Here is a 26,827-nt window from a genome sequence, read left to right as displayed (position 1 = left end):
ATACAACTGCTGCTGCTGCTGCTAAGTTGCTTCAGTCGTGTCCGACTCTGTGCGACCCCATAGACAGCAGCCCGCCAGGCTCCGCCATCCCTGGAATTCTCCAGGCAAGAACACCGGAGTGGGTTGTCATTTCCTTCTCCAATGCATGAAAGTGAAAAGTGAGAGTGAAGTCGCTCAGTCGTGTCCGACTCTTAGCGACCCCATGGACTGCAGCCCACCAGGCTCCTCCGTCCATGGGATTTTCCAGGCAAGAGTACTGGAGTGGGGTGCCATTGCCTTCTCTGTCTCATGCAACAGTCACTTCCAAAAATGAAAATAATCCAACCCTTGATTTTGTGACACAGTGTAAGGTGTGGTAATAGAAACCTTGATTCTAGGTAACCAGAAAAATAGAAACAGATTATAATCGAAACCAATTTCTTTACTTTTTTTACATTGAAAAAGAATGCACTGGCAGACAATAACTACATCTACAAATTTGACTAGTTTGTGTACTAGCAGCCTGTTCTGAATTTATTTTGAGCCAAATACACAATAGAGGGAGGTGCACAGCACAGCATCAACTGAAGATGTTTACTTTATAATTTAAATATATTAGTTACCTGCTATAACACAACTCACAAGTGGTCATGAACTCATTAAGGATAAAAATACTTAACTCATGAATCTCTAGCACTTAGAACATACCAGGCACATACTAAATGTGAACTGAGGGACTTTTAGGAACATTTTTCCTCATGTAAGTTCCTCTTTTCCCTGAGTCTGAGATAATTTATGGACCATGATGAAACAAAGAAGCTACAAAAATAAAAAGGCAATCATATAAGAGCACAATTAACAATTCCTTTCTTTAAAACTATTCTCTGAGTTCTAATGAAGGACAATAGTGGTCCCTGCTATGGAAATTATTCCCTGTGAGTTGTACTTAGACTATGGACATGAACCTACAAGAAAGTGGGGGGTGGAGAGTGGGGTGCACCGAATAATTAAAAGTCGGGTTGTTTTTCTCCAAAGCAATCAACTATGTGATCAAGTCAAGCCTTTTTTTGCTTGTTTCCTCTCAAATAGGATATATTTGTAGAAAGAAACAATAAAGTTTCAGGGAATTGAATTACCTCTTTGAGATTTACTGGGACCTATTTAGAATAATAATGTTGAATGACCTAATTAGTATTCAATGGGCTTAAATGATTCAGTATTTAAAAAAAAAAGATATACTCCAAAGAATTAACTGAGTAATCAATTTGCTGAAGTTCTGCATTTAGACTATATTGATAAAACAGTTTTAGTGTCAAAAATAACTTTAGAAATATTTCTCTGGGGAAATTATTCTAATTATGATTATGTTTTCATTTTAAAAAATAGTTAATTGATTATTTTGGCATAATAATCTATACTTTGGGTGGGGAAAACCAGTCATGGAAATAATTTCCCTAATTAGTTCAATCAGTTCCATACTGAACCAATAACTTCATGAAGGAATTGCTTATATGACTTAGTATTACAGAGAACTATGAAAAAATCATTTTTGGAATATTATATTTAATATAAAAGAGTTGACTATAAGAGGACTAATAGGAATATAAATGAAAGTTTTAGATTTATAACCAATGTATATTATATTTAGTTGACAGTGTCTAATCATTCATAATTATGGTTAAGAGGAATACTGGAAATCTAAGTAAACATATCTATTAGATAAGCAGTGGGATGTAAGGAGCACAATGGTCATAAGGGTTTTTTTAAGTGTTAAATATCAATCAACAGTAGCATTGAAGGGACTGTGAATTTTTCACCATTTGAAAAATTACTATGTTTACTAAGTTTCTGTAAACTTTCCAGAGTAAGTTGTAAATTATTCTTTATTTACAAATCAAAGGCTTATGATTGGCTTAAGTATTTTTGTTAAGCCAAATAAGGTAATTTGTGATTTTCTACAGTTTTTAAAAAGTCTCATTTCCTGATTACTAACACGTGCAACCCAACTTGATTAAAAATGCATGCATATTATAGTTCATATCCATTTTCTCCCAAGCAGAAATTACAGGGCATTCAGGTATAATCCTTAGAATTTATCACTCTAACACTCTCCTATGCTAATTTCACTATAAAAACATTTCAGGAACTGAGTATTTATTTTTAGCATTTTTATGAGATTAACAATAATTTTCCATATACTCTAGAGCTGCATTGTCCAGTATGGTAGCCATTAGCCACATTTGGCTATTGAAACACTTGAAATGTGACTATTGCAACTTGAAGAACTGAATTTCTAATTTCAATTAATTTTCAAGTTAAGAACTTATAGTTGTTTTAGTTATTAGAGAAATTTTAAGTATGTTTAGACAACTTAGGTTAATGAATCTACTTTTTCTTCTGGAAAATTTATGAAATTGCAATAAATCAAGTATTACTGATGAACACCCAATGTCCAAATTAAGGTGAACTTAAAATTTAAAAAAGAAACCAGATTTTAAAGACTTTAACATAAAAAGCATAACATTCTATTAACAATTTTATATTGATTTCTTAAGTATTTTGCATTATATTTCTCTTGGACAGCACTGATCTGGGACTCCATGAAAATTGCTAGCTTCTGAAAGTCATGTTTTAAGTTTTTTATTATTTTACTAAAAAATTATCATTATGAAAAAGAAATTAGAGTTAGAATTTGTCGAGTAAAAAGTGACCTAATTGCCCTCTCTACACTACCTCCCTTCTCTGAACTGGAAAGCCCTTGATAGCACCAACAGCACAATGCAAAAATGATAGGCAGTGAAATATGCAGAAATCGTGTATGATAGCACTGATGAGTGTGCAATCAAATCAAACTGCTCACACACTACAAAGTCTATCTTTTCTTGCTCCCAATTGTCTTCAGACCTGTGTGTCCCTAATTCCAAAATTAACCTTCAAACTTCCTCCCAAGTTCTGCTGTGCTATGGCTTCTGGTATAGAACAATGAACGTTGACTTTACTGAGCAATGTGCTTGATCATGTATTAATACTAGATTCTGTCCAGGCCCGAGAACTTTCATCCTTTAGAGTGGAGAGCTTCCTCTGGGAGAAGGGTTCAAATCCCAGAAGTTTGAACACTGCCACCCGGTACTTCTTGGACATGATGTTGTAGAGAATAGGGTTGATGGCGGCACTGAGGTAGAAGAGGACGAAAGAGACGAGGTTGCAGTATTGGCTGATCTGAGCGATCTCCACAGAGCCAGGCTCGAAGGATTTGGAAAATAAATATCGTCCTACGTGGAAGGGCAGCCAGCAGAGGATGAAAGCAAAAACCACTACAGCTGAAAAGACAATGAGAAAGAGAACGTCAGTTCAGGATATGTCATAGCAAACCACAATCTCTTTTGAAGACATAGACTTGTTTTGATTATGTGTGGTATGACAATTGACTTCAGAAAAATATCATGTTTTGCTCTTCCCCATTCCTATATTTTAACCAAGATTGACTCTGTTTGGACCAACAGTTCAACCATTTTCACTAAGCTTTCCAATCATTTCTATTTAACAACTACTTTAGTAAATTTGTGCTTGAGTTGACATGTTGACTCTAGTAACTTGACAATCTAGTCTCAATAGTCCACTATAATATATGTGTTAGATCAAACCTATATGAGATAATGTGGTTGTACTCAGCCGCAGTTATGTATCAGAGTTTCCCTGGGCACAGATTCCTTGGATATAATACAAACTAACTAAATTAAAATTTCTAGAAAGGAGACCAGGACACCTGTTCTCTTTTTTTCTTTGTAAAGTTTCATAAAAGATTGAATGTGCAGTCAGGATTGAGAACCATAGAGATGAATGAGACTTTTCCACCTAAAATAGACATAAGTAAGGAATAAAAGGCCATAAAACAAACTAACATTAATGATCATCCATCCAAGTTTTAATTTTGCCCATGTAAGGTAGCTTTTTTTTTTTTTTCAAGACCTTTGCATTTCTAGGTTAAGTTTTTAAAATTCAGAAATCAGAGGAAAAATAACAGAAAAAAAATATTCTGGTCCTTGTACCACTTTAGGGAATCACTAAGTGATTGAGTCCCTTCCAGTTGTCAAGGCAAAACAAAATTAGCATTGGTGTTGAGACACCAGTGAGGATAATTAACAGTTCAAAAATAAAATTAGAGGAAATTATTGAATGTACTCATAAAACTAAGTTGCATAGCAGCAACTCACTGCCCCAGCAGCAACATGAATTTAGAGTCCCTTGAGGAGCACCAGCAGATTTCGATCTAGTCATATTACGAGAATCACTGGTCTTAAAAAAAACAAAAACAAAAACAAAAAAAAACCTGACATTCTTTGGATAAACTCTATCACTTTAATATACAGGATTTCAGGAATTGTAAAATTACAATGCAAAATCATCCTGGAATGACTTCTAAGAAGCACTAAATATGCAAATAAGTACAAAATGTTGACTACAATGTCCAAATAATAAAACGTAAAGATTCTGGTTTTGAAAAAAGCAAGTAGAATTACAATTTCACTTGGCTATGAACACACTTTGTATTACTTGTACCAAACACATGTAGTTACAGAAGCTGAATTTATGGAATAACTATTCCATACACACTCCAGTGTGGCACTGCATCCAGATGTTTTCTTAAGGCTCACTTGGGGAGAGATAGTAAGTCCTACCAGCTTCCACCCCTTCTCCTTTTCTCATGTTGGAAGCCTGCCTATCCTAGTTTATCTAGCCTTTCCTACTTGGAGAGAAAGGTAAGTATGAAAACAGAGATCCCAGTACTTCCTTCCAAAGCTGTATAAACAGCATCAGGATAAATGGAATTGAGGCAATTATCTGAAAAAAATACAAGTCAGAAAGCAAATCACAATATTGAAAGAAAAATCAATCTTCTCTGATAGAATTATCCAAATGATCACATCTTTGGTTAAATTTACCAATGAATGCTTTCTAGAGTCAATGCCTGATTTTTTCACCCCCAGTACCTGCTTTTCTTAATGCAACTTAGTTATCTCCATATTGAGGCAGGAAGCTTAACATCAACTTTAATGCTTTAAGACCACAATAGATTCTTTAATGAAAGATCTCAGTTTTGACACGAAGTTTCTAGGCTAATACGCACTACATTTTAGAGAAATACAAAGGTGGGACATTTTTCCATGAAAGAGAGAAGGAGAGACCAGAAATGAGACACACACACAGAGAAAGAGACCAAAGGAGAAAGTCAAGGGGCGAGAGGAGGGAAGGAGAAAGGACAGAGGAAAACAGATATATAGACAGAGAAAAAAATGGGAAACAAAAAAATAGAATGACACACGACAGAGAAACTAGAGACCAAAGAGAGGGCTCAAGACCAACACGGGAGAGAATAATTGAGAGATTTATAGGGCAACATATACTTCAAGAAACAGGAGAGAGGGAGACTCAGGGAGAAGGGGAAGACTCGGGGAGAGGAGAGCTCGAGGGAGCAGTGAGACCCACCCAGCATCTTCACGGTCTGTTTGTGGTTCTGGTCTCTGAACGAGGCGCCTACCGCCGCCTCGCCGCGTCTCCTCCTCCACAACTTCCTGCCGATGAGGCTGTAGAGCACTGTGAGGCAGAAAACAGGCAGGAAGAAGAAGACGCTGGACACCCACACCATGACGGTGAGCAGTCCGGAGCGCACGGCGAACTCGGTCGCTCGGCACTCGTTGGTGTCCCGAGGGTCGGTGCCATTCTCATGCTCCACTCCGACCAGCACGAAGATGGGCCAGGCGCTGCAGAAAGCCACGGCCCAGATGACCAGGATGACGAGCTTCACCCGGCCCTTGGTGATCACCACCTTGGCCCGCAGCGGGAAGCAGATGGCGAAGTAGCGCTCGACGCTCAGCGCGGTGATGGTGAGCACCGTAGCGTAGGTGCAGCTCTCACTGACAAACTGGAAGAGTTTGCAGAGCAGGTCGCCCAAGTTCCAGGGCCGGTAATGCCAGAGGCGCACGAGGTCGAGGGGCATGCAGAGGAAGATGAGTAAGTCGGAGAAGGCCATGCTGGACAGGTAGAGGTTGGTGGTGGTACGCAGCTCGCGGAAACGCGACACCACCAGCATGGTGAGCAGGTTTCCCGCGATGCCCACCACGAAGAGCGCCACGCAGGTGGCTGTGACGCCCGCCAGCAGCGGCGCGGGGAAGAGGGGTGGCAGCTCGTCAGTCAGCGAGTCGTTGTCGGGGAGAGCGTCCCAGCCCAGGTCCTGCAGCGTGAGGTTGGGCCCCGGCTCCTCGCTCCGTGTCGCATTCCACATGCTGCCGGTTCTGCTTAACTGGTTCAGGGACGCGACTGCGCTGAGAGGCTGGATCCGGCTGGTCCGGGAGAAGGTCTCCTTAGGCGCAAAAGAGTGCGAGGGAGGAGCGCGCGCGGGCTCTCAGGGAGGATACTTGGAAAGAAAAGAGAGAGGAGAGGCAGTAGCTGAGCGAGAAGGTGAGATTGAGAGCCTGAGGCGGGGAGGAGGGCGAGAGATGGAGGCAGAAAGACACACACACACACACACACACACACACACTGGTGGTGAGATGGACAGAGTGACCCACAGCTCTGGGACCTCTCGTTTACCCCTTTCTCTCCCCCAAAGACCCTCACTCCCAACCCAGCCTCCAGCAAGCCTCCACACAAGTACCTGTCACTGGGGTAGCTTCTCCAGCTCTGCTTCCCTTTTGCGTTCAGGCTCCAGCAGCATCTCGCATTTCCCAAAGCGCTGCGAAGCGGAGACCCAGCACTGCGAAGCTCGAGCGCGCGGGAGCGCTCCCCTACTAGCTTTGGGCGCTGCGTGCCCAGTGTGACCCCAAAGGCAGATCACACCCGAGGATGGGGGCGGGGATAATGGGGAGAACACCTTCAGTTCTCAGGACCTGCCTCTACAAGGGTTAGAGTTGGCTACAAACCTGGTGTCGAAAACTGAGAGTGCACAACTGAGCTTGGGAAAGGGAGGTAGGGAGTGTTCCGACGGGAGAGGAGACCTTGCGCACCTGGGAAGAGCCTCACACAGTCCTAGAACCTACCATCGTCTTCGCGAGGAGAAGCAGGCTTAGAGAGGTGCGGCCACTTGTCCAAGGTCGCACAGCGAGCGGGGGACTCAGGTACTAGATTTGAATATCCCATCTGATGGACTTCTGAGAACGAAGGAGCAAGATGTGTGAATAAATTGTTGTGAATTCCAGTCCTTTGTACAGTCTCCCAACTGGGCGGTGGTAGGGCATATGCTGTGTAGGAGATTACTTTTGCTGCAGCAAACCTCGGAGGAGGAGGAAAAGCTAAGGGGCGTGCTAGCGTGGCAGAGGTGGGGGGAGCTGGTAAAGGGGGCGTAGCAGAGGCTGTAAGGTTGGTACGTTGAGGGTGATCAGTAAACATTTTCTGAGGCATGGATAAGAAAGATCAGCCTTTAGGTAAATCATCAACCTTTTTGCTTCACATTTCGAGGATGTTGTGAAAACCACTGAGAATGGATGTCAAGAGTGTTGGGGACAAAGTTGTAGCTCAGTACCTAAATATAGGCAGCAGCGTTGCTGTTATTGCTATTGAGGGGTAGGAGCTGCGCTCCGTGGGTATGGGTCGGAGGCTGCCTCTACGCTCTCCAGGTGACTGTCTCTGGACGCAGTCACTGTGTCCTCTGCTCGGAGCCAGGAATCCGCAAACTAAGGAGCGAAATTGGAGGCTGCCCTCTTACTCACTAACCCGCCGGGCCTCTTCCGGCGGGCCAACCCGGGGGCAGCTCACAAGCGTGTTCAGCACCGCGGCCAGCGACCGGCTCCTCCTACCTCGCGGCACTGCACTGCTCACCCTGCTGAGGCCTGCCGGCTCTCACCTTTTTCACTTCTGGCCTCAGGGCCTCTGTCCAGCTCCACGAGGGAGCCGGGAGATTCCTCCCAAACACAGACTCATATTAAATGGCTTCACTGACCGCGCCTATTCACACTCATTTACCCGTGGCCTAAATTGACTTTGCATGAGAGACAGCTTTCCCGAAGCATTTTAGTGCCTTTGCATATGTCTTTGACAGATGATTTGTATTACCTCTATCGACTAAATCATTAATGCTTTAAAGTTCACAAAAACTTTAGGCTGGATGTATGCATATGTGCATGAAAGATTCCACACACAGACAGAGACTGGAAGTTTAGTACAGGCAACTTAATGGAAAATGCTACATAGGTTACTACTGCTGTGTTACAGATGTTGGAGCAAAGATCTATTACAATTATTATTTTAGGAAAAGATGAGGGACTGCCTAATGGTCCCAGTGGTTAAGAATCTGCTTGCCAATGCAGGGGATTCGGGTTCAATCCCTGGTTTGGAAACTAGGATCCCACATGCCAGGGGGTAGCTACTGAAGTCCCTGCCCTCAATAGCCCATGTTCTGCAACAAGAGAAGCCATCAAAATGAGAAGCCCTCACACAGCAACTATATTTGACTTTAACACTTCCCACTCTACATTATCGGGTTTTCCATATGGCACTAGTGGTAAAGAACCCATCTGCCAATGCATCAGGTTAAGAGACGTGGGTTCCATCCCTGGGTCGGGAAGATCTCCTGCAGGAGAGCATGGCTGCCCACTCCAGTATCCTTGCCTGGAGAACCTCATGGACAGAGGAGCTTGGCGGGCTACAGTTCATGAGGTCACAAAGAGTTTGACATTACTGAAGTGACTTAGCATGCACTCTACATTATCAGTAGTCTTCTGTGTGCAGACAAATCTCTAGGGGGAGAAAACAGCGGGATAAATAAAAATACCACAGGAGGCTATAGCCTAAGAATAAGAATCAGGAAAAGATTGTGGTGACGTATTTCTAATCTACTGAGTGTGAAAGTAATAGCTAATAAATAGGTGAAATTTTTCTTAAAAATCCATTATAACAAAAATTTGGCATGTTGGCCAAAATAGCCAGATTTTAACTGCATTCAATTATTTTCTAAAATAAAGACAAATCTGTATTGTGTGATGAAGAAAAAAACAAAAACAGGGGATAGTATTGAAATTGATTCATTCATTTACAACACATAATATTATTAAAATATATAAAACTTTCTATTAGTAGGTGTCAGGTACTGGAAATGACCAAAAAAAAAAAAAAAAAAAAAGAAGTCAGAAAGGTCCTATATTTATAAACTTACATTATGGAGAGAAAAGTACAGTTAAACAAGCAATTCCAGTACAGTTTGATACATGCATTTAAAGAGGCATGTACAATGAGCTCTGTTGAAATATGGAGAAACAATGAACTGCATAAAGGTTTTAGGGAAGACTTCTCAGAGGAAGTACCACCTGAGCTGGATCTTCAAAGTTGAGTTCCAATAGGTGAAGCAGAGTATGCTAAACTGTTCAGATAGGTACAAAACCACACTGGAGCATAAAAACCCAGCATACCTTATCCTTTGAGGAGTATTATTATGGATTCATAGATTTTCATATATTCAGTGAGGAGCAGTCCAAATTACAGTATTTATTTTTCTTTATGATGCTTAAATTATCCTATCTTTGGCTAATAAGATCCCTTTCAAGCTGGCTCCAGGGTCTCTGACATGACTTGCTTAGATTTTGAAAACTTCCTTGCCAAAATGTGTGTAACAGTAAAACACCACTTGTAAAACTTAGTGTGTAAGTTCCCTACTCTAGACCTGGGAGCAGCTATTTCTCCAAGAATTCCTGGTACCTTATAGTGGGGAATGGCATTTAGAAACTTAAGTTTGGGCAGTAGGGATGGTTATTGCTCCTATAATATTATGGCCTAGACCCTGTCTATCAACAGAGCTAGGATAAATGTTTTTTGAAAGTGTCATGAGATGATGATAATACATTAGATATCAGATGCACTCTTAGCAAGTGATCATAATTAACATCACCAGTGTGATGCTCTGTAAAAGACACAAAGTCCCTTACATAGTATTCCATCTAGGAATGCACAATCTCAAACTAATCACAAGGAAACATCAGACAGACTCAAAATGAGGAATATTCTATTTTTAAAATTCTTTCCCAAACTGTCAACATTATATATGACAAAGAAAGACTGGGAAAATGTTCCAGACAAAAGAAAACCAAAGAGATGTAACAGCTAACTGGAATTTCTATCCTAGACTGGATTCTAAACTGGAGGATAAAAACTTCTATAAAGGACAATATTGGGTTAAGTGACAAACTTAGAATATGGATGATAGACTAGATAGAAGTATTGAATCAATGTTAAGTTTACTGGAATTGATAACTATGTGAAAGAAAATATTCTTAAAAATATACTTAACCATGATCTATGCTTATGTTTCAGATATGTGTAGATAAACAGAGAATTTCCTAAGTGGCTCAGTGGTAAAGAATCCATCTGCCAAGCAGAAGACTTGGATTTGATCCCTGGGTTGGGAAGTTCCCCTGGAGGAGGAAATGGCAACCCACTCCGGTATTCTTGCCTGGGAAATCTCATGGACAGTGGAGCCTGGTGGGCTACAGTTCAAGGAGTGCAAAGAGTCAGATACAACTTAGCAACTAAACAGCAGCAGCAGATAAACAGAGGCAATGATAAAGCTGCTGCTGCTGCTAAGTCACATCAGTCGTGTCTGACTCTGTGCGACCCCATAGACAGCAGCCTACCAGGCTCCCTTGTCCCTGGGATTCTCCAGGCAAGAACACTGGAGTGGGTTGCCATTTCCTTCTCCAATGCATGAAAGTGAAAAGTGAGAGTGAAGTCGCTCAGTCGTGTCCGACTCTTCATGACCCCATGGACTGCAGCCTACTGGGCTCCTCCACCCATGGGAGTTCCCAGGCAAGAGTACTGGCGTGGGTTGCCATTGCCTTCTCCAATGATAAAGCAAATGGGGAAAAATATGAATAATAAATGAATCCAGGGAAGGGGTAGAATGATTTCTTTGTATTATTCTTGCAACTTTTCTTTGTTTGAAATTATTCCCATACAAAATATTAAGAAGTCATTAGTTGTAGAGATATTTCAATTCAACTTATGATTATTTACTTAATGTACTTGGTTTTATATTCCTACTGAATATCCTGGCTTCTAACAACATAAGCATAATTATTTATGTTGTAATATGCATTAAATGATTTCAAACTAATAACATTGGCACTACCGTTAATAGTAAACTTGGCAGATAAAACTTGAGATTTTCTTGCAGTTCTCTTTGTCCCTAGAACATACCCCACTAAGTGTGTACAGGGCTTCCCAGGTGGAACTAGTGGTAAAGAACCTGCCTCCCAATGTAGGAGACAGAGAGATGTGGGTTTGACCCCTGGGTCGGGAAGATCCCCTGAAGAAGGGCATGGCAATCCACTCCAGTATTCTTTCCTGAAAAATTCCAAGGACAGAGGAGCCTGGCAGGCCATAGTCCATAGGGTTGCAAAGAGTTGGACAAAACTGAGCACACATGCACGAGTCTACAAATGTGTACAACTGTGTGTCCTAAGAGTAATTGAAATAATGCTTTTTTATGTGTGGTTCAGTGACAAATTTGACACAGTTAGATTTGTTTTAGTTACTTTTAATTTTAGGAATTATTTAAAATTTGACTTGTGATTTGACAAGTAAAATTTTAAAACAAAGCATGGTCTTAAATTTAAAATGATAAACCAAAAAATATTCAGCAACATATTATACCTTCTTCATACTCCTCAACTGACATTATTAAAAGGAATTTAGCATCTGGTTTACCTATCCTGTGTGTTTCTGTAAATATGCATGTGTGGGTACGTAGCTTACATAAAGGGTGATATACTCTATACACTGTCCACTCTCTTCATTTTTAATGTAACACAGTATCCTGGAGTTCTCTAATACTAATATTCTTTTCTTGGATGTTTTTGTAGTACTCCATCTTGAGAAAATTACATAGTTTCCATTATGAAGATGTACCTTAGTATTATTCAACCAACATTTTATTGTTTTTGCTTGTATGTTTTTAATAATCTTTTGCTATTATAAATAATGTTGCATTTTATATGTTGACAGGTACAGTACAGAATAACATAAGGAAATGACAGTTTAATAAAAAGAAGAATGTTCTCTTCCCAGCCCTGGCAAGCAACCACAATCTGTTTTCTGTCTCTGAATTTGACTACTCTAGTTGCCCCTTGCCAGTATTTGTTCTTTTATGACTGGTTTATTTCATTTCACATAATGTCCTCACAGTTTGTCTATGTTGTAGCTAATGCCAGAATCTTCTTCTTTCCTGAGTAATATTTCACTCTATGTATACAGACCACATTTTGCTTATCTGTCCATCCACCAATAGACACTTGAATTACTTCTACCTTTTGGCTCTTGTGAATAATGCTGCTATGAACATGGATATACAAACACCTATTTGCTTCCCTGCTTTCAATTCTTTTAGGTATATATCCGGAATTGGAATCGCTGGGTCATATGGTAATTCTATATTTAATTTTTTGAGGAACTGCCATATCGTTTTCCACAGCAGTGGCCCTATTTACATTCCCACCAGCAGTGCACAGGGATTCCAATTTCTTTACATCCTTGACAATATGTATCCCCTGGTTTTTTTCCTGTTGTTTATTCTTCTGTCTTGTAAAGTCATCCTAATGAGTATGAAGTGGTATATCATCATGGTTTTGATTTACATGTCCCTAGTAATTAGTGATGCTGAGCACCTTTTCACATACTTATTGGATATTTGTATATATTCTTTGGAGAAATGTCTATTCAAGTCCTCTGCCCATTTGAAAATCAGGTTATTTGGGGTTTTTTTTTCCTGTTGAGTTGTCCTTTTGACTCTTGAGATTTTTTTTTTCCTTGTCAATTCATCTTCTAATGATTCTGAAAGCACTGGAAAATAAATGCGAAGAAGGAAAGTTTGTAAAAAGTAGTATTCCATTTTAATGGATATGACTGTAACATCCGAGGCAGTTTCAAAGCTTCAACAGATGGTGCACAGCAATTGTGCTATACTGATTGAGTTACAACAAATTCCATTGAATTAAAAATCCTCTTAGCAGATGCCTTCAATAATTGTTGTCTTCTCTGAAGCTAATCTCTGAAGCAAAGACTTTTTTTTCAGTGTTTGTTATTTGTAGCGTTTGGATCTTTGAAATTCTAGACTTTCTACAAAATACTCTATTGGTATTTGGGTGGCAGTTTATTTTAGGAGTGTTGAGGGGTAGGAGGATGGAGGGATAAAGAGGACATTAATCTCTGACGAAAAGGTAGATTGCTAATAAACTAGACAAGATTTGTGAAACATGAATATATGTTTCTTTATAAAAATAAACAGTATATCTTGAAACTGTTTTGCTAAAGATTGCAATATATATTCATTTTAATGAAAGCTAAATACTATAAATTATCTCACCAAGATCCCTAAAATAGGAGTCTACCTCTAGTTCTAATTTCCTAAAAATTCATAATTACTTATTAAGACTAGTAAAGAATACCAAAAAAATCTATGACCATTTGGGTAATTCGATTTTATTATGTTAAGATATTATTTAATATGCTATTAAGATAATGTATCAAGATATTTCATTATGTAAAGTCTTGCCAGGTGCTTTAGAAAGCAAAATGTTTCCTTTGTACAAATCACGGAACGTTACTTTTGAGAACGCTAATGAGGAAAGACAACCTGGAATGTGAGCAGTGCAGAAGAATAGGGATAAAAACCACTCAGTCTGTACTGCCTACTGGACGTTTATAACTGGAGAGCTCATCACCACTTCAAGCTCATTTTATGTCTAAAGCAAATTCATCGTCTCCAACCCACTGAGTGTTCCTAATATCCATCCCTCATCTCCATTTTTAAAAAATTTTTACACCATTTGTAAAGGTTACTTTCCATTTACAGTTATTACAACATATTGGCTATATTCTCTGGGTGGTAAAATACATCCTTGATAATTTTTATAATTATATCCAATAGTTTGTCCCATTCCCTCACCCCTACATTGCCTACTCGTTTGTTCTCTATGTCTGTAAGTCTGCTTCTTTTTTCTTATATGCACTATATTTGCTGTAGTTTGTTGTATTTTGTAGATTCTACATATAAGTGAAGTCATACAGTATTTGTCTCTCTCTGTCTGATTTATTTCACTTAACGTAATGTTCTCCAAGTCCATCCATGTTGCTGCAAATGGGAAATTCTTTTTTTTAATGTCTGAGTAGTATTCCATTACATATATATATACACACACACACACACCAAATCTTTATTTATTCATCTGTTGATGGTCACTTGTTTCTTCCATATCTTGGGAATTATAAATAAAGCTGCTATAAACGTTGGGGTGCCTGTATCTTTTTGAGTTGTTTTTTTTTTTTTTTCAGAGATATAGCCAGGAGTGGAGTTGCTGAGTCACATGGTAGCTCTGTTTTTAGCTTTTTGAGAAACCTCCATACTGATTTCCACAACAGTGGCTACACCACCTTACACTTTCACCATGAGTGTACAAAGATTACCTTTATTCCACATCCTAGCCAACATTTGTTACTTGTGTTCCTTTTCGTGATAGGGTTGTTCTGACAGGCGTGAATTGACGCCTCATTATGGTTTTTGATTTTCACTTTCCTGACAATTAGCAATGTTGAGCATCTTTTCATGTGCCTGTTGGCCATCTGCATTTCCTCTGTGGAAAAATGTCTGTTTTTTGGGGGTTGAGGTGCATGAACTGTTTATATATGTTGGATATTAATCCCTTATCTGACATATCATTTGCAAATACTTTCTCTCATTCAGTAGGCTGTCTTTTCATTTTGTCAATGGTTTCCTTTGCTGTGCAAAAGACTTAAGTTTAATGAGGTCTCATTTGTTTGTATTTGCTTTTTTTTCCTTTACTGTAGGAGACAGATCCAAAAAAATGTTGCTGCGATTTATGTTGAAGAGTGTTCTGTTTATGTTATTTCCTAGGCCTCACCTCCAATCTTAATCATCAACATCTAAGTCCAGTTCCCCACTCAACAACCATATAGGCGGCAAGTTCTCAGTCTAATTAACTACAAGAATTTGGTAAACTTCTTTGGAAGGAATGATACTAAAGCTGAAAACTCCAGTACTTTGGCCACCTCATGCGAAGAGTTGACTCATTGGAAAAGACTCTGATGCTTGGAGGGATTGGGGGCAAGAGAAGGGGACGACAGAGGATAAGATGGCTGGATGGCATCACTGACTCGATGGACATGAGTCTGAGTGAATTCCGGGAGTTGGTGATGGACAGGGAGGCCTGGCGTGCTGCGATTCATGGGGTCTCAAAGAGTCAGACAGGACTGAGCGACTGATCTGATCTGAAACTTCTTTAAAGCTTACTTTCATTTGGTATCCTTCCTATGTAAAACATTTTTAGTGACTCATTTTCATATCACATCAAGTCTTTCAAACTCTGACCTTCTCAAGAGCTCATCATTTGGCCTTACCCTACATATCTAATAAGATTCGTTCTTCATCCTACTGTGCCAGCCCCGCCTCTCCCCTCACTGCCCTCCCTCTTGCCACCTCTCACCTCTGGCTTCTCTCTGCAAATCCAAACCATGGAGTCCTGACCCACTTCTTGCTCTCAGTTCCTGTGTCCCTCAGAATTTGAACTTCCTAGTTTATTTCCTAATTATACACTGTTTCTGTGATTTTACATCCATGACTTGCCTCTCCAATTATATTATAAGCTCCTTGAAGGCAGCTTAAGTGTTTCATGGGCAGCCCTGTCAGTTCAGATGTGTTTCAGACACTTCTTATCATATCCTCCATTAATGCCCTGGTCTGAGGCCCTGACCCCACTAAAATTGCTACAATAGCCAAAGGACTGCTCTCCCTCTGTTTATTCTTCCCATGCCAAGATCATTTTGCCTCTTCAACTAGCAATCTTTTGAAAATGCAAATCTAATCCTGACACTCCTGTGCTTAAAACCCTTCAAATGGTTCCCCATTATTTTTGAGGCCAAAATGGCTGGCAAGTTTTCCTAGAATCTCTTGGAAAACAGATTTCCCCAGAATATAGATTCTAACTTGGAGCTCTTTCCCTCTTACTCTCTGCAACCCAGTTGGATCAGTTTCCCAAGCTTAAAAAGATTTCTATGTCTTTTCAACTGTTCCACTGCTAAATTTGTACTCATTTATGTATTTATTTAACATTCCTCTCCTTCTTAGATTGTAAGGCTTATGTGAGCAGGGCCCAGGTCTTTTGTAAGTCATTGTTGCCTGGACTTACTAGATTCTTAATAAATGCTTGTTTAAATGAATGAGGGCACTTTTTATTTAGGCAGTGCTCTCTAAACCTAGGACTTTCTAGTGCATACTCATTCCAGAACAAAGTGAGAATTTAGATCACTTGATCCTTGTACATTGATAGCTATGTTCTGCTTTATTCACACATGAGTAGTTTACATAAATTATAAAATATAAATATGCTTGTAGTTTCAGATGATTTAGGGGAAGATATTTTGCTTTCATTTATTTCATATGTAAGTTCTATCTAAGGAAAATATTTACTTAGAAAAAATCCTGTGCAAATCATAAGCTTAAAACTTAAAACACAGGCTACATTACTTCATTACAAGGGGGATTTAGCTGACTATTTCAGATAACAAATTCATTTCAAACTGATAATGTATTGGCAATGCCCCGATCACTACTGGTATTCTCTGTTATGTGGTTAAAAACCAGAGATACGTATGTGAAATGTATTAATCACTGCTGGAGCTATAGTGTGCTGGTAAATATTTGACAACTAGATCTTCAGGGAAAACAAAACAAAACAAACAAACAAACAAAAAAAACAACCAACAATCTCAATTTAAGTGTTTCCCAATTTCTATTCCCCACCATGGTCAATTTCACTATTAAGGCCACTGAAGGCAGAGTTTGAAAGCCAAGCGAGCAAATGGCTCTTACAAGAGAGTACAAACTGGATCCAGCACACCACTGGATGGACCCTGTATAAGCAGCATGAATTGGCTGGGAGTGTCAGTGATTTGACTTTATGTAGGTATCATTGGAGGGACTGATGTTGAAGCTGAAACTCCAATACTTTGCCACCTGATTTGGAGAGCTGACTCATTTGAAAAGACCCTGATGCTGGGAAAGATTGAAGGCAGGAGAAGGGGACAATAGAGGATGAGATGGTTGGATGGCATCACCAACACAATGGACATGGGTTTGGGTGGACTTCGGGAGTTGGTGATGGACAGGGAGGCCTGGCGTGCTGTGGTTCATGGGGCCGCAAAGAGTCAGACACGACTGAGCGACTGAACTGAACTGAACTGATGTAGAAAAGGGGTCTTCAACTGGGGAAATCCACAAAGGACTTGGATAAATAATTCTGAACGGTGAGTGTGGAAGAGTTTTGCTCAGTCTTAAAAGAGGGTACAAGGTAGCTTTTAGTGTTGTGAAGGACCTGAGTCTGCTGCTGTCATCCTGCAAGCCAGCAGTCAAAAGCCAATATTACCAGCAAAGTGCAGCAGAGAACGAAGGGACCTGGCTCTTCAGTGATGACAATGAGCCACTGACTTAACCAGGCCCGGAATCACTTCACCTCAAGCTTTTTATCTTATTGGTGCAAATTGAGAGGGATCTTTTGTTAAAAGCTTCTGAAACCACACTAAGTGAAATGCTCGCTAATAAGTTGCTTTGGGCTGATTTCATTTGGTTTCCTCCACTTGTCTAAACAGGTTAAGAAGGAAGAGCATGATGTTTCTTTTATATTGATCTCTCTCTCTCTCAGAGATGGCCTGGCAAGTGATTTTAGAGAGCCTATGAAGACTGTATGGACTGCAGACTTATTTTAAATATTCAGTTCAATTCAGTCGCTCAGTCGTGTCCGACTCTTTGTGACCCCATGAAACGCAGCACACCAGGCCGCCCTGTCCATCACCAACTCCCGGAGTTTACCCAAACTCATGTCCATCGAGTTGGTGATGTCATCCAGCCATCTCATCCTCTGTCGTCCCCTTCTCCTCCTGCCCCCAATCCCTCCCAGCATCAGGGTCTTTTCCAATGAGTCAACTCTTTGCATGAAGTGGCCAAAGTACTGGAGTTTCAGCTTTAGCATCAGTCCTTCCAAGGAACACCCAGGACTGACCTCCTTTAGAATGGACTGGTTGGACCTCCTTGAACTCCAAGGGACTCTCAAAAGCCTTCTCCACACCACAGTTCAGAAGCATCAATTCTTCAGTGCTCAGCTTTCTTCACAGTCCAACTCTCACATCCATACATGACCACTGGAAAAACCATAGCCTTGACTAGATGGACCTTTGTTGGCAAAGTAATGTCTCTGCTTTTGAATATGCTATCTAGGTTGGTCATAACTTTCTTTCTAAGGAATATGTGTCTTTTAATTTCATGGCTGCAATCACCATCTGCAGTCGCTTCAGTCGTGTCCTACTCTGTGCAACCCCATAGATGGCAGCCCACTAGGCTCCTCTGTCCCTGGGATTCTCCAGGCAAGAACACTGGAGTGGGTTGCCATTTCCTCCTCCAATGCATGAAAGTGAAAAGTGAAAGTGAAGTCACTCAGTCGTGTCCGACTCATTGCGACCCCATGGACTGCAGCCCACCAGGCTCCTTCATCCAGGGATTTTTCAGGCAAGAGTACTGGAGTGGAGTGCCATTGCCTTCTCCAAGTGATTTTGGAGCCCCTCCAAAATAAATTCTGACACTGTTTCCACTGTTTCCCCATCTATTTGCCATGAAGTGATGGGACTAGATGCCATGATCTTAGTTTTCTGAATGTTGAGCTTTAAGCCAACTTTTTCACTCTCCTCTTTCACTTTCATTAAGAGGCTGTTTAGTTCCTCTTCACTTTCTGCCATAAGGGTGGTGTTATCTTCATATGTGAGGTTATTGATATTTCTCCCGGCAATCTTGAATCCAGCTTGTGCTTCCTCCAGCCCAGTGTTTCTCATGATGTACTCTGCATATAAGTTAAATAAGTAGGGTGACAATATACAGCCTTGACGTACTCCTTTTCCTACTTAGAACCAGTCTGTTGTTCCATTGCCATTTCTAACTGTTGCTTCCTGACTTGCATATAGGTTTCTCAAGAGGCAGATCAGGTGGTCTGGTATTCTCATCTCTTGAAGAATTTTCCACAGTTTATTGTGATCCACACAGTCAAAGGCTTTGGCATAGTCAATAGAGCAGAAATAGATGTTTTTCTGGAACTCTCTTGCTTTTTCCATGATCCAGCAGATGTTCGCAATTTGAGCTCTGGTTCCTCTGCTTTTTCCAAAACCAGCTTGAACATCAGGAAGTTCACAGTTCACATATTGCTGAAGCCTGGCTTGGAGAATTTTGAGCATTACTTTACTAGCGTGTGAGATGAGTGCAATTGTGTAGTAGTTTGAGCATTCTTTGGCATTGCCTTTCTTTGGGATTGGAATGAAAACTGACCTTTTCCAGTCCTGTGGCCACTGCTGAGTTTTGCAAATTTGCTGGCATATTGAGTGCAGCACTTTCAAAGCATCATCTTTTAGGATTTGAAACAGCTCAACTGGAATTCCGTCACCTCCTGTAGCTTTGTTGGTAGTGATTCTTTCTAAGGCCCACTTGACTTCACATTCCATGATGTCTGGCTCTAGGTGAGTGATCACACCATTGTGATTATCTGGGTCATGAAGCTCTTTTTTGTACAGTTCTTCTGTGTATTCTTGCCACCTCTTCTTAATATCTTCTGCTTCTGTTAGGTCCATACCATTTCTGTCCTTTATTGAGCCCATCTTTGCAAGAAATGTTCCCTTAGTATCTCTAATTTTCTTGAAGAGATCTCTAGTCTTTCCCATTCTGTTGTTTTCCTCTATTTCTTTGCATTGATCACTGAAGAAGGCTTTCTTATCTCTCCTTGCTATTCTTTGGAACTCTGCATTCGGATGCTTATATCTTTCCTTTTCTCCTTTGCTTTTCACTTCTCTTTTTTTCACAGCTATTTGTAAGGCCTCCCCAGACAGCCATTTTGCTTTTTTTGCATTTCTTTTTGTTGGGGATGGTCTTGATCCCTGTCTCCTATACAATGTCACAAACCTCCGTCCATAGTTCATCAGGCACTCTGTCTATCAGATCTAGTCCCTTAAATCTATTTCTCACTTCCACTGTATAATCATAAGGGATTTGATTTAGGTCATACCTGAATGGTCTAGTGGTTTTCCCTACTTTCTTCAATTTAAGTCTAAATTTGGCAATAAGGAGTTCATGATCTGAGCCACAGTCTGCTCCCAGTCTTGTTTTTGCCGACTGTATAGAGCTTCTCCATCTTTGGCTGCAAAGAATATAATCAATCTGATTTCAGTGTTGACCATCTGGTGATGTCCATGTGTAGAGTCTTCTCTTGTGTTGTTGGAAGAGGGTGTTTGCTATGACCAGTACGTTCTCTTGGCAAAACTCTATTAGCCTTGCCCTATTTCATTCCGTACTCCAAGGCCAAATTTGCCTGTTACTCCAGGTGTTTCTTGATTTCCTACTTTTGTATTCCAGTCCCCTATAATGAAAAGGACATCTTTTTTGGGTGTTAGTTCTAAAAGGTCTTATAGGTCTTCATAGAACTGTTAAACTCCAGCTTCTTCAGCGGTACTGGTCGGGGCATAGTCTTGGATTACTGTAATATTGAATGGTTTGCCTTGGAAATGAACAGAGATCATTCTGTCGTTTTTGAGATTGCATCCAAGTACTTATTTCAGACTCTTTTGTTGACCATAATGGCTACTCCATTTCTCCTAAGGGATTCCTGCCCACAGAAGTAGATATAATGGTCATCTGAGTTAATACCCATTCCAGTCCATCTTAGCTCACTGATTCCTAGAATGTCGACATTCACTCTTGCCATCTCCTGTTTGACCACTTCCAATTTGCCTTGATTCATGGACCTAACATTCCAGGTTCCTATGCAATATTGCTCTTTACAGCATCGGACCTTGCTTCTATCACCAGTCACATCCACAACTGGGTATTGTTTTTGCTTTGGCTCTATCTCTTCATTCTTTCTGGAGTTATTTCTCCACTGATCTCCAGTAACATATTGATCACCTACCAACCCGGGAGTTCCTCTTTCAGTATCCTATCATTTTGCCTTTTCATACTGTTCATGGGGTTCTCAAGGCAAGAATACTGAAGTGGTTTGCCATTCCTTTCTCCAGTGTACCACATTCTGTTGGACCTCTCCACCATGACCCGTCTGTCTTGGGTGTCCCCACAGGCATGGCTTAGTTTCATTGAGTTAGACAAGGCTGTGGTCTGTGTGATCACATTGGCTAGTTTTCTGTGATTATGGTTTCAGTGTGTCTGCCCTCTGATGCCCTCTCGCAACACCTACCTTCTTACTTGGGTTTCTCTTACCTTGGACGTGGGGTATCTCTTCACGGCTGTTCCAGCAAAGCGCAGCCACTGCTCCTTACCTTGGACGAGGGGTATCCCCTCACGGCCGCTCCTCCTGACCTTGAATGTGGAGTAGCTCCTCCTGGCCCTCCTGCGCCCACACAGCCGTTGCTCCTTGGACGTGGGGTTGCTCCTCTTGGCCGCCTCCCCTGACCTTGGGCATGGGGTAACTTCTCTTGGCCGCCTAGGCCAACCTAATGAATAACCCAGAATGTTTTATACCTCTAGGATAAGTCTTCGGAGAAGGCAATGGCAACCCACATCAGTACTCTTGCCTGGAAAATCCCATGGATGGAGGAGCCTGGTAGGCTGCAGTCCATGGGGTCGCGAAGAGTTGGACATGACTGAGCGACTTCACTTTCACTTTTCACTTTTATGCATTGGAGGAGGAAATGGCAACCCACTCCAGTGTTCTTGCCTGGAGAATCCCGGGGACGGCAGGGCTTGGTGGGCTGCCGTCTATGGGGTTGCACAGAGTCGGACACGACTGAAGCGGCTTAGCAGCAGCAGCAGCAGGACAAGTCTAAATTTATATATACTTTACAATGCCTTGGCTCAGTCCCTTAGTGGTGTCCAGCACTTTTGCGACCCCATGGACTGTGGCCCAGCAGGCTCTTCTGTCCATAGGATTTCCCAGGCAAGTGGGTTGCCATTTCCTCCTCTAGGGAATCTTCCCAACCCAGGGATTGAACCCACATCTTCTGCATTGGCAGGTGGATTCTTTACCACTGAGCCACCAGGGAAGCCCATACTTTAGAGTACATGCAGGCTGGTAAATCGATCACTTTAAAATTTGCACCAGAGATTTTATTAAAATAATGAAGTTTCTTAATAAATATAGAAAATTTTTTATGAGATAATTTTTTGTCATTGTTTCACTCACATTTTCAGGTGACTTGTTGTTTCTTAATTCAGCATTCCTTACTGTCAAAGCAAAATATGACAAGCAGTTTTTGGTAGAGCTGTTTTGTTCTTATTGTCCCAGCTTTACTAGCAGGAAATATTTTCAGTTTGTTACAAAGCCTCTTCTCTAGGCTGTGTATGTCAAATAAGTGCTTTAATTCTTTTTTGTTTGGACACATTTTTGAGTCCCCAAAATGTGGTGACTGTGACTTCATATTGCTTTGTCACGAAGAATAATAAAATAATTATCTCGTTAGCATAAAAATATGGAAAATCAGATCTATCTGACACCAATGTATGTATGCTAATACTGCACGAAACAGACTATTTTAGATGAGGTAGTATCAAAGGACTCTGTATATGTTTGGGGGCAAGTGTCACAGAAGGAGGCTATGTTCATAGTCGAGCTGGTGGAGCTTTGCTAACACTATTTTTGTTTGTTTGTTTCCCAGAATTACATAGACAGGCTCTTCCTCACCTAACTCCTTCTGTTCTAACACAATCGAACCCCACGCAGTTCAACACTTGAGCTGTGGAATCAGACCAACCTAAGGTCACAACCTTGCTGTTTAGCTCTGTGATCTGTTTCTTCATATGTAAATGGATGATTATCCCCATCCCTCCATCACAAGGTTTCTATAGGAAATAAGTGAGCATACAAACAAGAGCACCCAAAATAGAGAAAGTGCTCAATAAATGGTCCTTTTTTCTCTTTTCTATTATCTCCCTAGAGTGAAACCTGGCCCCAGTGTGAAGGCTGCCCAAGTACAAACAGCATCACATCCAACTCACACTTCACTTTCCAGTCCTGAAGGTGAGGGCTTTTGTGCTGCATTGCCTCTCAATCTCCATCCACTTTCTGCACCCCTCCTGGAGAGGGTCTGGAGACAGAAGCATGGGAAGCTTAGAGGAACGGGGAAAACCCACAGCAGGGGAAGCAAAGGATGCAGAAAGCAAATCATCAACCTCGCAGTGTATTCTGAGGATACCTTCAGTTCATTTTACAGAGCAGTCAGAAGCAAATTCAACAAATGGAATCAACTTCTTAAGGTAGAAAGAAAACTTAGCTTTTAAGGAAGTCTGTGACGAATCTCTTTTTAAAATAAAGACTCTTTGGCCATCTCTTGAATTTATCTGGTACATAAAGTTGGGCTTTTGTATATTGATTGATTTTCACTCAAAAGAGGAAGTATTTAAACTCCGTTTTCTATAACACTTACATATCTATTTTATCTAGGTTATTTTAATTTTGACATAGATATGACTTTGTAGAGGATTTGACGAATAAACAGAAACTTACACTGGAACTCAGCACAAAAACAATTATCATGAGTTTATAATCCTAGAGGTTTTCTTATTTTTAACTTTACATATTTTAAAAGGAAGTTACTGAGTCCTTAGAACCATCTAGGCAGTGTCTCAGGGCTTCACATATATTAAACATTTCCTCACAACTCCCCATGCAAGGTGGGTGCTCTTATCTGAGACACTGAGAGCCTGCCACATGCCTTCTTGTCCCCTTCACTTTGAGTTTTATCCAGGTAGAGAATTTGAAGTCATTTGAAGTCATTTAATCTGCCACTTTTAAACATTTCGATCTTTGGGGAAAATGGGAGAATCTCGCCACCTGGTGGCTGTTCCTGGTATGTGACAATAAAGGGGCCCCTCTTTGATCTCAAGAAGAGCAAAGAAGGGCTCTGCCTTACTGCTCCAATCTCTTCAGGCACCTCTCACACACCTGAGCTGGCCTCTCTTCTAGGGTGATTGTCTTTAGAAACCACTTCCCTTGTTCTGCCCAGATACATCCTAATAGAAACTGAAGTAGCAGTTTTTTTCTCTATTCTTCAAGTGAGGAAGTTTCACGGGACAGAGTCCGGCAATGATGGGCCAGAATGCCCCTGATTTTATTTCATTTTCAGAAAGATCAGATATTCAGTATTCATACTTTCTTTAAGAAGAGATTCACAGTTGGCCAGAAAACTGTCATTCTAAAATATCCACTTCATAGCTGCCTCCTATCTTGGGTTTTACCTCTAAAGCTGAGAAAGATACATGTGGGTATTCCTTATTTCAAACAATTCATGGAATTAAAACGTTGCATATAAATTGAATTCTGGAATTTCTCACCATAATCATTATCTGGATACATTGTTTTCTTAAACACTTAATTAATACATCACAGCTTTTGAAATTCAGTTTTCTCAATTCTAGATAGAGGCTCTATTCATGATTTCTAATTGTTGATGGCACTGTGCTCAACTAGCTATATCAGATTCATTTGGGGAAATTAAAACACAGACACTGTGGTATCCTGCGGTATCCTGGGCCCTTCTCCAGAAATGCTGGTTCAATAGGTCTGTGGTGAATGCTGTGGTGAAGCCCAGGCATCAGCATTTCTAAATGTTCCCCAGAAGGTGCTGAGAAGCAATGAGCTCACTTTCACTGACCATAATAAAGAGTGCTGGTGCTTTACACACAAATCAGATAGTTTTCACTCACCAGCTTGGCAAACCAGAAGAGTAGTAGTCCGTATCCCTTTCTAATGATGCCATGAGAAACACAGCACTATTGTTTCTGCTGCCCAGTCTGTAAACTGCAGCAAAAGATTTAAAAGTAATCAGTTATTTTTAGCATCTAAAATGTTAAGTCAGCTTATAATCCCAATTTAGGACCAAGGGCAAGGAAGTTCATTGTATTAATAGCATTACTTGAAGTGACAAACAACTGGGAATGAACTGATGGTGGATTAAATTAGGATCTAGTCACTCAGAGAGGTATTATGCAGTATTTAAGAATCAATTAGGCCTGAATGTTTTTTACACAGTGTATGTGTATGTGTGTGTGTGTGTGTGTGCACACATGTGCATACAGCTGAATCTGACTCTCTGTGATCCCCTGGACTATAGCCCACCAGCTCCTCTGTCCATGGCGTTTTGCAGGCAAGAATACTGGAGTGGGTTGCCATTTCCTCTTCCAGGAGATCTTCCCGATCCAGGGGTTGAACCCACATCTCCTGTGACTCCTTCATTGCCAGGTGGATTCTTTACCACTGCACCACCTGGGAAGCCCACAAATACTGTTAAATAAATGAGTTGCTGAGTTTTATATACACACACACATACATATGTGCATATATATGTATATTCCCATTTATAAAGGAAAAAAATTAATAAAGCTGGAATATTGACTACATATACTTGTGTCAGTAGAAAGATGGAACACATAATTTTATCATTGAAATCTTCATGGTGGGAGGAGTGCGAGGATTTTTAACTTCTTTATACATTTCCACATTTCACTTATCACAACCAATGTGAATTTTTTTTTTTTTTTTGGGTAATCCAAAAGACCCAATAAAGTGTTTTTGTGTTTGTTTTTGTTTTTATTGGCCATGTCGAGTGGCCTGTGGTATCTTAAATCTCTAGCCAGATATTGAACCCATGCCCTCTGCAATAGAAGCATGGAGTCTCAACCACTGGCACCAGGGAAGTCCAATAAATTATTTTTTAATAACACATTGGTGGATCAAAGAGTAGTATATTCTTCCTCCAAATTTCTGGTTTGGCATGATTACCATTACCATTCAGATAAAATTTAAATTATAAAATACTAGTAATATATGTATACAGTATGAAAAATTATGCTATAGAGAACCAACACTGTGAACCCATGTCCAGATTAAGAAATAGCACATTACTATTACCTCTGATGCTCCCTTGAGATCCTCTGTACTCCCTCCCCTCCCTTTACTCTGGAGTTGTCTTCTTTATACTGGTGATTCTCTTTATGGATTCATACATGTTCACTTTAAACAATATATATCTGGCTGAGTAATATTTCATTGTATGTATATATCACATTTTGTTTATTCGATCATCTAAATAAAAATGTACATTTGAATTGCTTCTTCCTTTGGTCTGTGGTAAATAGTGCTGCTATGAAATATGAAGAAGTATGAAATACTGTGTCCAAGTATTCACTTAAAAGTATCTGTTTTCAATTTTCCTGAAAGTGCACTTGTGAGTGGAATTTCTGGGTAATATGGTAATTTTATGTTTAATGTTCAGAGAAGTCACTAACTTTTTCGCATCAGCGGCACCATTTTAAATTCCCAACAGCAAAGTGTGATGGTGCCAATACATCCACATCCTCACAGCACTTGTTATTACCTGTTGTTTAATGGTAGTCATCCTAATGGGTATACATTCATGTCTCATTGTGGTTTTAATCTTTGTCCAATTTTTTATTATGTCATCTGTCTTTTTGTTAGGGTTTCCCTGGAGGCTCAGCTGGTAAAGTATCTGCCTGCCAATGCAGGAGACACAAGAGATGTAGGTTTGATCCCTGGGTCAGGAAGATCCCCTGGAGGAGGAAATGGCAACCCACTCCAGTATTCTTGCCTGGAAAATTCCTGTGGACAGAGGAGCCTGATGGGCTACAGTCCGTGTGGTCGCAAAGAGTCAGACACGACTGAGCCTTGTCTTTTTGTTGTTGAAAGAGTTGTTTATGTTGTCCACTATAAGTCCTTTATCAGAAATGTGATTTTCAAATATTTTCTCACAGTCTATAGGTTGGCTTTTCACTTTCTGGATAGTGTCTTTTTATATA

General features: G+C 40.5%; 1 protein-coding gene across 1 annotated transcript; it reads right to left on the bottom strand.

The window, feature by feature from the left end:
• Nucleotides 1–400: 400 nt before the first annotated feature.
• Nucleotides 401–10,372, bottom strand: GHSR (growth hormone secretagogue receptor). The gene is made up of 3 exons (XM_045166095.1): nucleotides 7,017–10,372; nucleotides 5,467–6,394; nucleotides 401–3,299 (listed from the first exon to the last, which is right to left on the bottom strand). Exons 2-3 carry the CDS (start codon nucleotides 6,260–6,262, stop codon nucleotides 2,995–2,997), a joined length of 1,101 nt encoding a protein of 366 aa, XP_045022030.1. The 5' UTR covers nucleotides 6,263–6,394; nucleotides 7,017–10,372; the 3' UTR covers nucleotides 401–2,994.
• Nucleotides 10,373–26,827: the final 16,455 nt, after the last annotated feature.

The sequence above is a fragment of the Bubalus bubalis genome, chromosome 1, assembly GCF_019923935.1.
Source record: "Bubalus bubalis isolate 160015118507 breed Murrah chromosome 1, NDDB_SH_1, whole genome shotgun sequence".
Classification (NCBI taxonomy): Eukaryota; Metazoa; Chordata; class Mammalia; order Artiodactyla; family Bovidae; genus Bubalus; species Bubalus bubalis.
Note: the sequence above shows the minus strand (reverse complement) of the source record. Positions and strands in the feature narration are given on the sequence as shown.

Bases quoted from the DNA above. Each gene is read 5' to 3' on its own strand.
- GHSR (XM_045166095.1), bottom strand. From the start codon at position 6,262: ATGTGGAATGCGACACGGAGCGAGGAGCCGGGGCCCAACCTCACGCTG. The intron at 3,300-5,466 runs GTGGGTCTCACT...TTGTCTTTTCAG, and splicing joins ACAGACCGTGAAGATGCTGG to CTGTAGTGGTTTTTGCTTTC.